Source organism: Alligator sinensis, unplaced genomic scaffold (genome assembly GCF_000455745.1).
Source record: "Alligator sinensis unplaced genomic scaffold, ASM45574v1 scaffold885_1, whole genome shotgun sequence".
NCBI classification, from domain to species: domain Eukaryota; kingdom Metazoa; phylum Chordata; order Crocodylia; family Alligatoridae; genus Alligator; species Alligator sinensis.
The window spans coordinates 1,226,537-1,239,778 of record NW_005842056.1 but is presented as its reverse complement, the minus strand read 5'-3'; the positions used below and the strand labels follow the sequence as shown (position 1 = coordinate 1,239,778).

The following is a 13,242-nucleotide window of genomic DNA, read 5'->3' as shown; positions in this document are numbered from 1 at the left end:
GCCATACGTGTGCCTTTACCTTTGATTCTTTAGCACTTTAATGGTATCAGTTTTGAGACTGTTTTCCCTATGTGGAATGGGGACAATCCTTAAGAGCAAAACTACTTCTGTTTTAGAAATGGGGACCAGAGATAGAGATGAAGTGATCTGACTACAGTTTCAATTTCTAAGCTGGAAGGAAGCCCAGGTTTCCTGAGTCCCCAGGCCAGTGCAAGGCCCTCCTTCCTCACAGTTCACTGAGTCCTTTTGATAGTTGCTGAGCTTTATCACAGTGGCCACAAGCCTATCTTAGTTTCCACCGCAGAGCCAGCTCTGGCTGGACCCTCCTCTTCTAATGTAGCACCCTGGGTGTCTGCCTCAACCAAAACGCGGGCTCTGCAAATACAGATTTTGCCAGTATATTTTTGTCCAGTGCTGTGAGACCCTGTTTTAGGGAGAAGTTAGTCATGGACAGGTCCCAGTCAGGGCCACCGCAGAGAGACATGAAGGTGCAGCGTGGGCCTGATCTTGCAAAGTGCCGAGCATCTACTAGGCTCATGCCCTCCATCTTGTTCAGCTTTTTCACCCTCTCAATGGCTGTTTCTACCCCTTGCCATGTTGCTAGGTCTCCCATTTATCTACTGGTGACCTTCTCCTGTCCCTCATTCAGCTATTTTTGATGGGGTGTATGTCTGTTCCCTGCACAGAGCAGTAGGAACTTGGCTGGCCGGCATGTCATGTGAATTCAGGATTTTCTGCTTTTCTGGATTCAGCTGAGGAGTACTGTGGTTCAGAGATTATCCTGTTGCCTCACCCCTTTCCCAAGACACAGCATTTAACAAGTGGCAGGCAGCGCTTAGCATGCTGGGCTGAGATCATTGGTGCTACCACAGTCCAGCTGATCCTCATCATCACCGGCGCCTTTCGAAATCCCATTTAAGAAATATTTTGATAAAAAATCCTTCTTGCCCTGATTTAACCCCTTCCTTAAGTTTAACAAAACAAATACACACAGACGGGCCATAATGTTAACCCTTTGCAACTGGACTTGAATTTCGAATTGTTATAGTGATGAATGGCTGATCTAGAGGTCAGCGATTCCTGTGGCGGATCGTACAGACCAGCAGCATCAAGTTGTCAAAGTTCAGTTAAGTTTAGGTTTTGTTCTTTCTTGTCAGAATAGCACAGACCTATTGAAAGGAGGAATAATAGGCCAGGGGTAGAAATAGGAGACATGCAAGAGGTGAGATGTGTAAAAAAAATAAATACAAAAGGAAAAGGAAAGAGGTTTTGGTGTTGGAGACTGAGGATAGAAAGAAGGGAGCTCAAAGCGAACCTAGATAGTTAATAAACTGATTTAGATGCAACCAGGAAACCTCTATCCATGAGGATTTACCCCAGCCACTTCCATCACTGACCACAGATCATTCCACAGCGGCCAGGCTTGCCACGGCTCTGCTTCACTCATCAGCCGGGCATTTTTGTATTTCCACCCCTGTAATGCCAGGACTTTTAGTAGTGGTAAATGCTCTGCTGAGCTAAAGTTTTCCCTCTTCATTCGGCTTCCTTGTAGCTTGCATTGGGCTTAGACTCACCCAGGCAGCTCATCAGGCTGTTTCATTTGGAAGGAAACAATTAATTCTGCAATTAAGTTCTGTCTGGAACAAGCAGCCCAAGGAGCATTCCCAGAGCTTGTGGCTTGAATTACCGCTTGCTGAGTCACCGGGTAGGCGGTTGCCTGATTTTGGGGTGGAGGGCAAGGCCCAGGGTTTTCTCCATTTTCAGTTTTCTGTGGGATTAATTTTGAGTGAAGGCCGAAGGAACGTCGTGGGTGCTGGCTGGAATCTGGTGTTTATGAAGGACTCCATGTGCCTCAGTGCTTCCCATCAGCTCCCCATCATTTCATGCCACCAAGATGGTATAATCAGTGGGCGCACCCACACTGATCTCTTTGCGCTGCCTTGTTTCGTTTCTCTAGCTGGGATGATGGTTATGCTGTCATGAAATTCACCTCTTGGAGCTACACAAGGCTCACCCTGAGGACAGCAAGAAATGTCTGGTCTGGCAGGGTCACAGCAGTCATTTTGGATTTAGAGGCCTAGAGCTATTTCCAGCTCTGCTGCCTGCCAGCACGAGGACCTTGGGCAAGTCACTTAACTGCCCATGCCTTGAGGCACTTTTACACGTGCTCTGGGAGCGGGGAGGCAGCGCTTTAGAGTGGCTCCGAGACCCGCTCTAATTAAAGCGCTGCCACATCTTGTGTATCATTGTCCCTGCGCTTAAAAATGGTGTGGGGGGCGTTTGAACTAAAGCTTGTTTGATGATGGCCCCCTGCCACCATTTTTAAGCTTTGGGTGCTGATGCACGTGATGCAGGGGGATGCTGAAGCGCGATAATTGCTTCGGCAGACTCGTTTAATCGAGTCTGGTCCGACGCACTGGAATTCCAGCGCATCGGAGAAGCCTCGTTGCTCCTGTATAGGCACCCTTGGTTTCCTTGTCTGTAAAATGGGCCTTAATAATGCCAGCTGTCTTGGGAAAGTGCTTTCAGATACACTGATGAAAAGAGTATGAATGATGTATTACTATGACTCTTCTCCAACTTAATGAGCTAGCTAGGCAGCTTGTCTTTTCTCTTGAAGCAAACATTATTGCCTTTGGGTGGTGGTGGTGATGTTTCTATTGTGGTGATAGAGACTGCAGTTGGCAGTCAGGGTCCTCCCATCATGAAAAGACAGATCCTGCTGCAAAGATTTCACAGCCTAAATCCTTGCACGTCTTCTACACTGCATTACATTTTGTAATCCAGTTCAGCTGACTGGTGCAAACCCTGTGGAGATGTTCTGAATCTGGTTTAATCCTGGTTTACATTGACTGGTCCTAAACTGATTCCTCACTGCCTTCAGCCGAGGTTCAATAAGACTACACACATCTGTGCAGGGTTTGGCATGTGCTTAACTAGCCTTTTCTACAACCAGTTTAAACTGGGGATACTTTGAACATAGACTTAGGTCAGACCTGGGGACAAGGGATAAGAGCTGGACACCACCAGTCGTGTGTCCCATCCTCAGCTCTCCTGTTTTCCTCACACAGGCCGAAGGACTTTCCCAAGGAGCTACGTCCCCCAGGAGACCCTGTTCCAGCTTGTCCCCTCCAGCAGGACAAAGAGCTTTAATGGGGACAGCAAGCTGAGCACCTTACAGTACGAGGAGCACAGGACCAAGCGCTGGAACAACTGTGAAAAGGGTTTGCAGGTCTTCAACACGTCCCCCACGAAGTCCAGGAACTGTGAGTGAACTTCAGCAGCTGGTGGTCAAAGCCATGGCCTGACTGTGACATTGTATTGGGTAGGGTCAGCAGATGGGGAAACCTCTGAGGAGAGTCCAGATGCAGGGGGAAAGGTGGGGGAAGAGTATTTCAATCCGCTTCCCACTCAGACCTGAACTGAAAATAAACCAGCCTGGCAGCATGGCACTCCAGAGGCACTGATCTAAGGTCCTGACATCTCATGGTCATGCTATAGTTGTAGATCTAATTCCATCTTGGAAAGCTATATGCCCCCAGCAGTCCCAAAGGGACAAATTATTCCCCACTCCCTACTCCCATCAGTGGCATGGTAGTGCTGGGTGCTGTTCACCAGCACTTGGTTTCCAATCCAGCATTGGCTGCCTTTCACAAGTCTGAATGGGGAGACACCACTCTTCATCGCAAACCCCTCTGAACTGTGCCCCAGGGGAGAAACCCTGTATACACGTCGTCTCGTTGCTTCTGCTTTCCCTTTCATCTGGACAGATTGGGAATACCGTATTTCCTCACATACAGTGCATCCTGGAATAAGATATTTTATTTTTATGTCTTATTACATATCTTATTTTTGAAAGGCAAAACAAAGAAAAGCTCTTTCCTTGTAGTAAGTAGCTGAGTAACGGGTAGGGAGTGGACTTTGCTCTGTTCTGTTCCCTGTGGATCATGTGCAGGCTTTGCTTTTGCTTTGGCCTGGTAAGTGGCACAAACTGGTATTGTTGTATTTCCTTGCATATAATGCACATTCCAGTTTCCAGCAGCTACTTTTTTGGGGGAAAAGTGTGTGTTGTATGTGAAAAAAATGTGGTAACTCCACTGACACCTGGGAAGAGCAGGGCTCCGGGGTCACTCTTTCTGGAAGTGCCTCATTCATTACACAGCACACAGAGGAGCTACCTTTGGCAGGGTCAGATGAGCCTGTAGGTGGTCATCTCTGCTACATCCTTATTCAGCTCTCCCTGCCCTTTCTGTAGCCCTGCAGGCTCCTGTGAACTGGAGACTGGGGAAGCTCCTTGGCAGGGGTGCCTTCGGGGAGGTTTACCTCTGCTACGATGCCGACACAGGCAGGGAGCTGTCGGTGAAGCAGGTGCCATTTGATCCGGACAGTCAAGAGACGAGCAAGGTGGGTGAATGAAGCTGGATTGAGCCTTCTTGAGTGCATCAGGGAGGGTTTCTGGGGGAATCACAGCCAGGTTTTGTGGCATCGTGGGGGGCAGTATTAGATACTTCATCCCTTCCAGGCCCCTGAATGTTACTGGCCCAGCCTATGCTTCAGACCTGCTATCTCCCATTCTGTCCTGCCCCTTCAGCTCTTCCCTTTTTCCAGCTGTCATGCTCCATCCATCCATCTCCTTCCCACTCCTGCCTCTAGGCAGCCCATGCAACTGGTGTTCCCCTCATTTCTCTCTCTCCTGATAGCCCAGACTTGTGCAGAAGAAACCATGTAACTAGTAAATCCCTCTAACTCCCTCTCTCTTCCTCTTTTTTTTCTCTGGGAACATTTCAACACAACTCCCTGCTGTGACATTTTCCCAATGCATCCCTCTCTGTCTTGTAGGCCATCATCTCCTACGGGCGGTACTCATTTTCACATCTGGGCTTTGTACCACAGATTTCTTGTGTTAGACGCTGGCATGCTCAGCTATTCTGTGCTGTTCCCCATGCCCCCAAACCTAGGACAGCAGTGGTGTGGCTGCAGAGGGTGGACCAATATACATTGCTCAGAGGTGGCTGCACTGCTCTCAGTTCAGGACGCAGCCCAGGTGAAGCAGTGTGCTGTGATTGAGCTTGGCACAACAAGTTTATCCTCTCTGTGTCACCATGTGGCTCTGTGGACACAGTCAGTGCTTCACAAGTCCTGGAAGATGAGCTAGAGAGCCACTGGCAGGAAGGAGGCTTATTGTAAGCCGTTCTTTTCACTGCACTGCATGTTTGTTCCACTACAGGAGGTGAATGCCTTGGAGTGTGAGATCCAGCTGTTAAAGACCCTCCGCCACGAGAGAATAGTCCAGTATTACGGTTGTTTGCGTGACACAGAAGAAAGGAAATTGTCCATCTTCGTGGAATACATGCCAGGGGTAAGTGCGGCCATGGCCAGCCCACATGGCTAAGTGTAGACATAGATCATCCTGAACTAGAGAGGTTTGGAGTTAGAGCCAAGTCCCACTGCTTGACCCATATATCTGTAAAGGGCCAAAATTAATTGAGGATCCAGTTGCCCCCAAACTGTTGGATTCAAGTCAGACTTCACAGCCTGACCCCTCTGGTTCGCCATCAAATCATAATTTCAAATTTCTTTGCACTTTGGAGCAGTCGCACCCTGATTTGGATCTTTCAGACCCCTGCCTGAGCACCTGGTTAGTGTGTGATTGGATTCAGAACGGGCTTCCGATTCGAGGCGTTCAGGTCCATCTGTCGTTATGATTACCGAGCACTCTGGGAAAGATCCACTGTCAAAATCTCAGCTCTCGGCTGCATTGCTAATTTCTATATTTTGATGCATGCATGGAAACGCATTGCTGATAACCAGAACAGCTCTGCTCTCTGAAACCACCTCATCTCACGACAATGTTGCTTTATTGGGCTATCCCCTGGTTGTGACTCTGTTTGTGTATGATGACACATCTCCAGGGACAGCGTAGGATTAAGATGCTTTAATGTGGAGGAAACTAAGGAGATATAACTCCAGCTCTTTTTCTCAGTTCTTCAGAATGTAAGTGGCGTCACCTTAGGCCTTGTTACACGTTAATTTTGGGCAGCTTTTGGAGCTCTTAACCCCTAGATTGTCCACACATTAATGCCTTTAAGTGGCTTAAAACATTCTTTATGCAGTTCAAAGTTACGCCACTCCAGGGCATGATTATCTCTGATCCACACAACCCAGCTCCTGTTCAGTTAAGGCGCAGCCACTCCCCACAGATGTGCCACTCAAATTGAAGTCCTCCAGTATCCCAGGATGCAGTGGTCTCTCCCCAACCCTCGTGTCCTGTGGGCTCTCACACCCCCGGCTGCTAAGTGGAGCTGCAGCTTTTCTATTTCCTCCAGCTTCCAGCACACACCCCCATCCAGGAACGGTGGCTCAGGCACCTTTCCCCACCAGCACTGAGCCTCTGAGCAGGTGGCCACTGCTGGACCCTGTGCTTCTCCCTCCCTGCCAAGCCCTGCTGTGGGGTGGGGGGCAGCCTGCTGCCAGGGAACCTGCTGCTTCAGAGCCGGGCAGCTGTAGGGGCATCCAGGTTGTGGGTGCAGGGCTCTGCCACTGCCTGGGGCTGCTACCTGGGCCTCCCGGGGTGTCTGTCTACTCTCCTGCTGCTGAGCTGCCCCCACCGGGCCCAGGGGCACCGAGGGAAGTGGGGGCAGGGTGGATGTGGGGGTCAGAGCTGAGGGGGAGTATATAGGAGAGGGAAGGCAGGGTTGCAGCTGAGCCCCACCTCAAGCTGAAGTTGCCCGGGCACCGGGAACAGGCTGATGGATGCACCAGGACATGTGTAACAGCAAGCCGTGAGCACGTGGGGCAGTGACCTCACCAGCCTTGCCCTTGAAAGACCCTGCCATCTCCATCTTCCCTACCTAGAAATCATGGAGATGTAGGGCTGGACAAGACCTCCCTGCTCACCAGGCCGCTAGTAGCAAGTCACAGCTGTGTGGGTGGGACACGGTCAGAGAAGGTTTCTAGTCTGAAGGTGTAACTGCTCCGAGCTCCAAGCTAGCTCTAAGCTGAGCAGCATCTGGCAGCGTGTAACAAGGCCCTTAGAGGTCACTGGCCAGGACCGCAGCTTGTATGAACCGGTGTAGCTCCGTTTGCATTACCTGGTGATCCGCCCCTTTTACCCTGATCCATCCGTTTCTTACCCACCACCCCTGTATTTGCCCTCTGAGGCTGCAAGCACTCACCTATTCATAGACTGCAGAGTCAGAAGGAACCAGTAGATCTGGTCACAAGTCACTGTTAGGACTAAAAACTCCCACTCAGAAGATCCCTGTGTGAAAAATAGACTTCCACAAACTGCACATCTGCAAGCCCCTGAGTACAATGCTCTTTCTAACCACGGTCCCCTTTCTGGCAGCTCTAGTTACAGGCTCTGACGCAGAACCAGAAGAATAAGCCCTGGCAGCATTATCGACTCTCTTTCCACTCGCTCTGTCACACACTGATGTCTGTTCCCAGTCAGGAAGCCAGCATTGATGCTGTGGCTTTTCCAGAGCTGCACAGAGTGGCCTGTTTGTTTTTCTAGTGATAAACCAGGGCTCTGACTAAATAAAGATTGACTTTCATTCTGCAACAGCAGCTTGCTTCATGCCATCGTGCAGGGCTCTGCTTCCCCTGCCTCCCTCTCCCCTTGAGGTTGGTGGATGAGACCTGGATCCCCAACTATAGGGCAGCAGCATTGAAGTGCTTTGTCGAGCCAAGGTTGTGTTCTGAGTTAACACAGCTTGCATGGGAAGAGCTGTGAAGAGGCCAGTCTACTAAGGAGCCTTCTGCACCGAACTGGCCTCTCACCAGCCTCAGTCGCTCATCACGTTTATCATTAACCTGTATAAATACTGAAGCTCCTGTTCTTTCCCTTCCCACTTAAATGTCCTGCTAGTGAAAGGGACTGGCCAGTTTGACTCCAGGAGCAGAGGAGGCTCTTAAGTGGGCTCACCTGGGTATGGTGCTAATACCTGTGCCCCATCCCACAGAGGGAAGACGGGGGTCGCCAGAAGGCCAAAAAGCCTGGGGGACAGATACCTAACAAGGGAATAATGATGGAGAACCCCGGGCAATGCCAGCTGCAGTGAGAAGGAGGGGTGGGTTTTTCCCAGAAGAGCACCTCTGGCTTCGGAAGAGGGAAGGAACAAAATCAGACCTGGAGCAAAGCAAGCTTAGGAGGTGTAAGGCACGAGGAGTGTTGGTGGAGGGGACTGTAAGTAGGGAACCTTTGCCGCTTGAGCTAAAAGGTCCTTGCCTCAAGCGCTCAAAATGAATGCTTTTCAATCCGGAGCTCCTTGCCCCAACCCCTGCAGAGCCACCTGTGGCATTGTCGGACTGATTTCCTAGATGGGGCTGTGAGTGCTGGAGGCATCGTTGCCTCTGATCTAACAGACGTAGTCCTTTGGCGTGAGCAGTTCGGGCTTGTACCCTTCAGATTCATTCCCTCAGATGCCTGGGCTGGTGATGTACAGTGGTCACAAGAGGGGGGTAAAGAGCTAAGCTGTGTTAACCTAGGCCAGTGGGGGCCAACGTATTTGGCAGGCGTGCTATAGGTTAAGCCCCATGCCCACCCCAAGTGCCACCCCTATTCTCTTACCCACCCCAAACTGCTGCTCTTCTTTCTGCTCCCTGTCCCATGCGCACTGTGTTCGCAGCTCCCTCCCTGATTGCTACGTGCCATGCAGAGGATGCCTGTGCCACTTGTGGTATTCATGCTACAGATTGGCCACCCATGGCTTAAACTATGGGCAGTTCTTCTATCACAGACCAGCTCTTTACACCTTTCTCTTCTGCCCAGAGGAGTATTGTCCTGTGGGACCAAACCCTGGATCTGTTACGTATGTCCATGACACTTAATGCGTTTCATTTTGGCATCATCACATGACATCCCACAGAGCCTTCTTTAAAGCAGAAAAATAGAGATCGCACAAATGTAAAAGGCAGTGCAGTGCAATGGGCCAGGCTCACCAAACCCCAATGATTTTCTTATTTGCAACAGGGTTCCATAAAGGACCAGTTAAAAGCATATGGTGCCCTGACCGAAAACGTCACCCGGAAATACACACGGCAGATTCTGCAGGGAGTTTCCTACTTGCATAGCAATATGATTGTACATAGGGATATTAAAGGTAAGGAGCTAATAATGGGAAACCTCTCACTTATCTAAGGTCTTCTGATATGTTGGGGGGACTTGTACGCTGTGTGGTCAGGGTGCAGCCCTGGGAGCTACAACTCCTGGGTTTTTGCCCTGGTTCTACCTTAGGCTCGCTGGGCATTTTCAAACGTGTTATGTTAGCCTGAATTTTCCTGGTGGCCTCTGGCTGCAGTTCCCATGGGGAGATGCTTTGGGCTTGACTTGCAGAGATCCTGTTGCCAGCACGCGAGCTCTGCACTTCTCAAAATCAGGCCTGAGGCGCTTGGCACTCAAGACCTGTGGTATTGTAAGTGAGGAACCGTTGCTGGCCCCAACTTTTCCAAAACTCTTCCTTCTCCATGCAGTGGGTTAGTGCTATGAGGTTGCCTTAATTGCAATGCTCATTGAGTGGGATTTTCAAAAGGAGCTGGTAGAGAGAGGACTCTCACATAGTGCATTAATGTAACCAGATATTGCCTTTCCAACTCTGTGGAGCTACCGGTCATTGGCCTGAGTGTTTCTTGCTTTTCCTCGGTGTGCTCTGGCCTGCAGTTCTCTCTATTGTTTTTTTGTGCCTGACCTGTAGGTGCCAACATCTTGAGAAATTCTGCTGGGAATGTTAAACTCGGAGACTTTGGGGCCAGCAAACGCATTCAGACCATCTGCATGTCTGGAACAGGAATCAAATCCGTCACAGGAACTCCTTACTGGATGAGCCCAGAGGTGATCAGTGGAGAAGGCTATGGGAGGAAAGCAGACGTGTGGTAAGAAATGAAGTGGGCCTGTCCACTGAAGTGGGTTAACATGATGGTTTTCTATTGTAGCCATCCATTTTGGAAAAGCGTAGTGGTTAATTTTCCAAGAACAGCAGGTCAAGTTAGCATTTAAAGACCGCATGCTCTAGTGCCTCAATGTTACAACTGAAAGTTAGGGCTGGAGAGATTAATGATTTTGGATGCACCAGTCTTTGGATACCTGGCTTGGGACATGAAAAAGGAGGCTGGTTTTCCAAGAATGCGCGCTCAGCACTTGTGAAATTCAAGCCACTTTGAGCACAGAGGTAAGTTGCCGTGTTGGCCTGAAGTCAGACAGAAGGTAGTGCAGGGTGGCATTTTAGAGATTTCTAGCATCTGACTGAGTAGATTGTGGTCTACAAAACCTCATGCCTCTGAACTAGACAGCGTCTAAGGTGTCAACCTGCCCTCCCTTCGGCTCCATCAGGGTGTTTCAGGCAAAATACCCCCAAATGGAAGTGCCCAAAATCATTTTGGATGGTCTTGACCTTGAGCAAGATCTGTTTGTGGCTCCAGTGTGGACTTGCTTTTTGTCACAAGTGACTTTGCAGGACCCTGGTGGACACTAATTTTAGTTTCCTCAGGGTTGACTGTTAACAGGAAGCTCTTTTAAGTATCCATGACCTTCCTCAGCTCCAGGGGACCTATGGGGACTCTCTAATTCTGGCTTTGGATATTTGCACATTGACCCTGGTAAATGTGTGCTCCCCTCCCTCACTCCTGCAATCTCATCGGCCTCTGAGGTTTGCAGGATCGGGCCTGGAGCCTAACCAGCTGGAATGGCTGCAGTAATGGTGCCAACAAACTTCAGCATCGCTGTGTGCAGACAACACCTCTTCCCTTGCCTTTCCAAATAAGCCGGGTCAATGGGAATGAGTTACTCGAGCTGCTTCACACTGGTGGGGAGAAGGCCAGAGGAGCCTTTGGCAGGCTACCCTCCTGTCACTTGCTCCAGCTGATAGGAGGGAATAGCTAGCTCTTGTTAAAGGTGATTACAAGTCAAGGTTGCCAAGCTGGCTTAATGAGGCTAGAGAATCCATGCGGGTGCCAAAACTTCTCACCAAGTGCTGGGAAGCTTTCAGGACATTTCCCCACCCCTGCATTTCTGCCCTGGATCTTGCTAGTTGCTGGGAATTCAGCTCTCTGCAGACCAGCACAAATGCCCTTGCACTGCTTAAGCCTGGGGGAGGGCTGCACGAAGTTGGATCTCTGTGCTCCAAGCTGGGCTAGTGGTGAAAGGACTCACTCAGATTAAACTTTCTGCTCTGCCACAGAGTCTGGGTCACCTCAGGCAAATCATTTAAGGCCAGAGCCTCTTCTGCCTGGGAGGGTGTGAGTGTGATCCTATTCCTTCCTTCAGTCCCTGAAAGAAAAATGTCTCTTTTTGTAACGCACATCATGTCAGCCTTAGGATCAAGTCACAAACAGCAGCAAGAAGGGGAGCGGGGGGGGAATGTATCCACCCTCTGTATTTCAAACACACGAGCAGGGTGCAGTAGGATTACATTTAGTGGCCTAAGCTAACTCAGGTTCCTGATTCACTGGTTAGGATATTGTCAGATTTTTTAAAGGTTTTTAGAGCCCAGAAGACGTGGGTCAGTGCCCAACTCCCTCTGACTCCACCTAGGTGCTTTTGAAATAGGTCCCTCTCTGCACAGAAGCAGTTTGAAACTGGGCCAAAGTTTTCTGCTCAGCATTGACTTTCCGTGAAATTTCACCTCTCAAGTCACTTCTGAAAGTAGGATCTAGCCACCTAAGTCACTTGAGCCTTATTGTGGGGAGCAGCAGAGCTTAAATACCTTTAAAAAATCGGCGTCTCTATGCTTCCATTCTTCATCTACAAGTGGAAATAATAGAGGCATCCCTGCCTCATAGCACTGTTGTGTGGCTACATACCAGTACAATGAAAGCTGAAAGGCACTGGGATGCTGTGATAATGGACCCTGAACGTTTCTGACAACAACAAGGTTTTCAGCCCTCTGGTGGGAACTCCGTAAAAACAGGAGGGTTTGCTGAATTAAATTAATACATTGCTACAGAAGCTTTTAAAGTTAAGTTGCATTTATTTTGCATTTTGCCTCACCACCTCCGAATATTTATTGTGCCCTACACTGTTATCTGTCAGCTCTGGAGCTACCAGTTTGTTAGAATCAAGAAACAAGTCGGGCCTCTTGCAGGATTGTTTCTGGCAGCCTGAAGCCTCACGCAGGTGACGCTGAATCTGTTAGCACTGATGGTGCCTTGGCAGTATACCTGCACAGCTGGAGAGGCTTAGTGACCTTTTGTGTTATAAATGAAAGCAGAAAATGTGCGGCACACATTGGCAACGGTGTGCATCTGTGTGTGTGTGAATCTGCTGAATTGCAGAGTATGCTTTGTTCCCATTGTCTGCTTTAATTTAGGGCTTCAGAAAGACTTGCTGACCCATGCACAGGATGTTCACTTGCAGAATGATCAGTGGGGGCTTCTTAAAGCTTTGAGTTCAGGGAGTTTCACTTCTAACAGAACAAGGAGCAGTGGGTTCAAGTTGCAGCAAGGGAAGTTTAGGTTAGATATTAGGAAGAACTTTCTCACTAGGACGGTAGTAAAACACTGGGACAGGTTACCCAGAGAGGTGGTGGAAGCTCCATCCTTGGGGGTTTTCAAAACCCGGCTAGACAAAGCCTTGGCTGGGATGCTCTAGTTGGGGATGGTCCTGCTTGGAGCAGGGGGTTGGACTGGATGTGACCTCCTGAGGTCCCTTCCAGCCCTCATTTTCTATGATTATAATGAATAATTTCGGGTCAGATGCCTGGGGGACGGGGATGAGGCAGCATGGTGGCTGGATGAACCCTCTTGCTTCTCTAACCCTCTCGCTCTTCCTGTTCTTCATTGCAGGAGCGTGGGCTGCACTGTGGTGGAGATGCTAACAGAGAAGCCACCCTGGGCAGAATTTGAAGCCATGGCAGCCATTTTCAAAATTGCCACCCAGCCGACCAAGCCGCAGCTCCCAGACGGCGTCTCGGACTGCTGCCGTAACTTCCTCAAGCAGATCTTTGTGGAGGAGAAGCGGCGGCCCACAGCGGAGGACCTGCTGAGGCACCCCTTTGTGAGCTGCAGCCTCTAGACCCTCGTGAGGAGCAGGGGAAATGCGGGCGGAGGATACGAGGAAAAGGGAAGGGAAACAAAACAGACCCATGGGCTTATGCACTCTGAAAACTCAGCCCTCAGCCTCCTGTTTGTGTTACTCCAGGTCCCCTGGGTCTGAGGTCGCATGATCAGTCGCACCTCATTGTCACCAAGGGGACCAGTTTCTAAACTGCACTTATGCACCAGCTGGCTATGGAGAACAGCTGTCGC

At 49.8% G+C, this 13,242-nt stretch overlaps 1 protein-coding gene across 7 annotated transcripts in view; it reads left to right on the top strand.

The window, feature by feature from the left end:
- The window catches only part of LOC102368863 (mitogen-activated protein kinase kinase kinase 3-like), a 92,952-nt gene extending 79,716 nt beyond the window's left edge, over window positions 1-13,236 (top strand). For all 7 annotated transcript variants that reach the window (XM_006022953.3, XM_006022952.3, XM_025203364.1 and 4 more), the window contains 6 exons: window positions 3,072-3,266; window positions 4,256-4,404; window positions 5,228-5,359; window positions 8,975-9,104; window positions 9,696-9,873; window positions 12,781-13,236. In XM_006022953.3, the coding sequence (XP_006023015.1) occupies window positions 3,072-3,266; window positions 4,256-4,404; window positions 5,228-5,359; window positions 8,975-9,104; window positions 9,696-9,873; window positions 12,781-13,009 (1,013 nt within the window). In that variant the 3' untranslated portion in view covers window positions 13,010-13,236. The remainder of the gene's footprint in view (window positions 1-3,071; window positions 3,267-4,255; window positions 4,405-5,227; window positions 5,360-8,974; window positions 9,105-9,695; window positions 9,874-12,780) is intronic.
- Window positions 13,237-13,242: the final 6 nt, after the last annotated feature.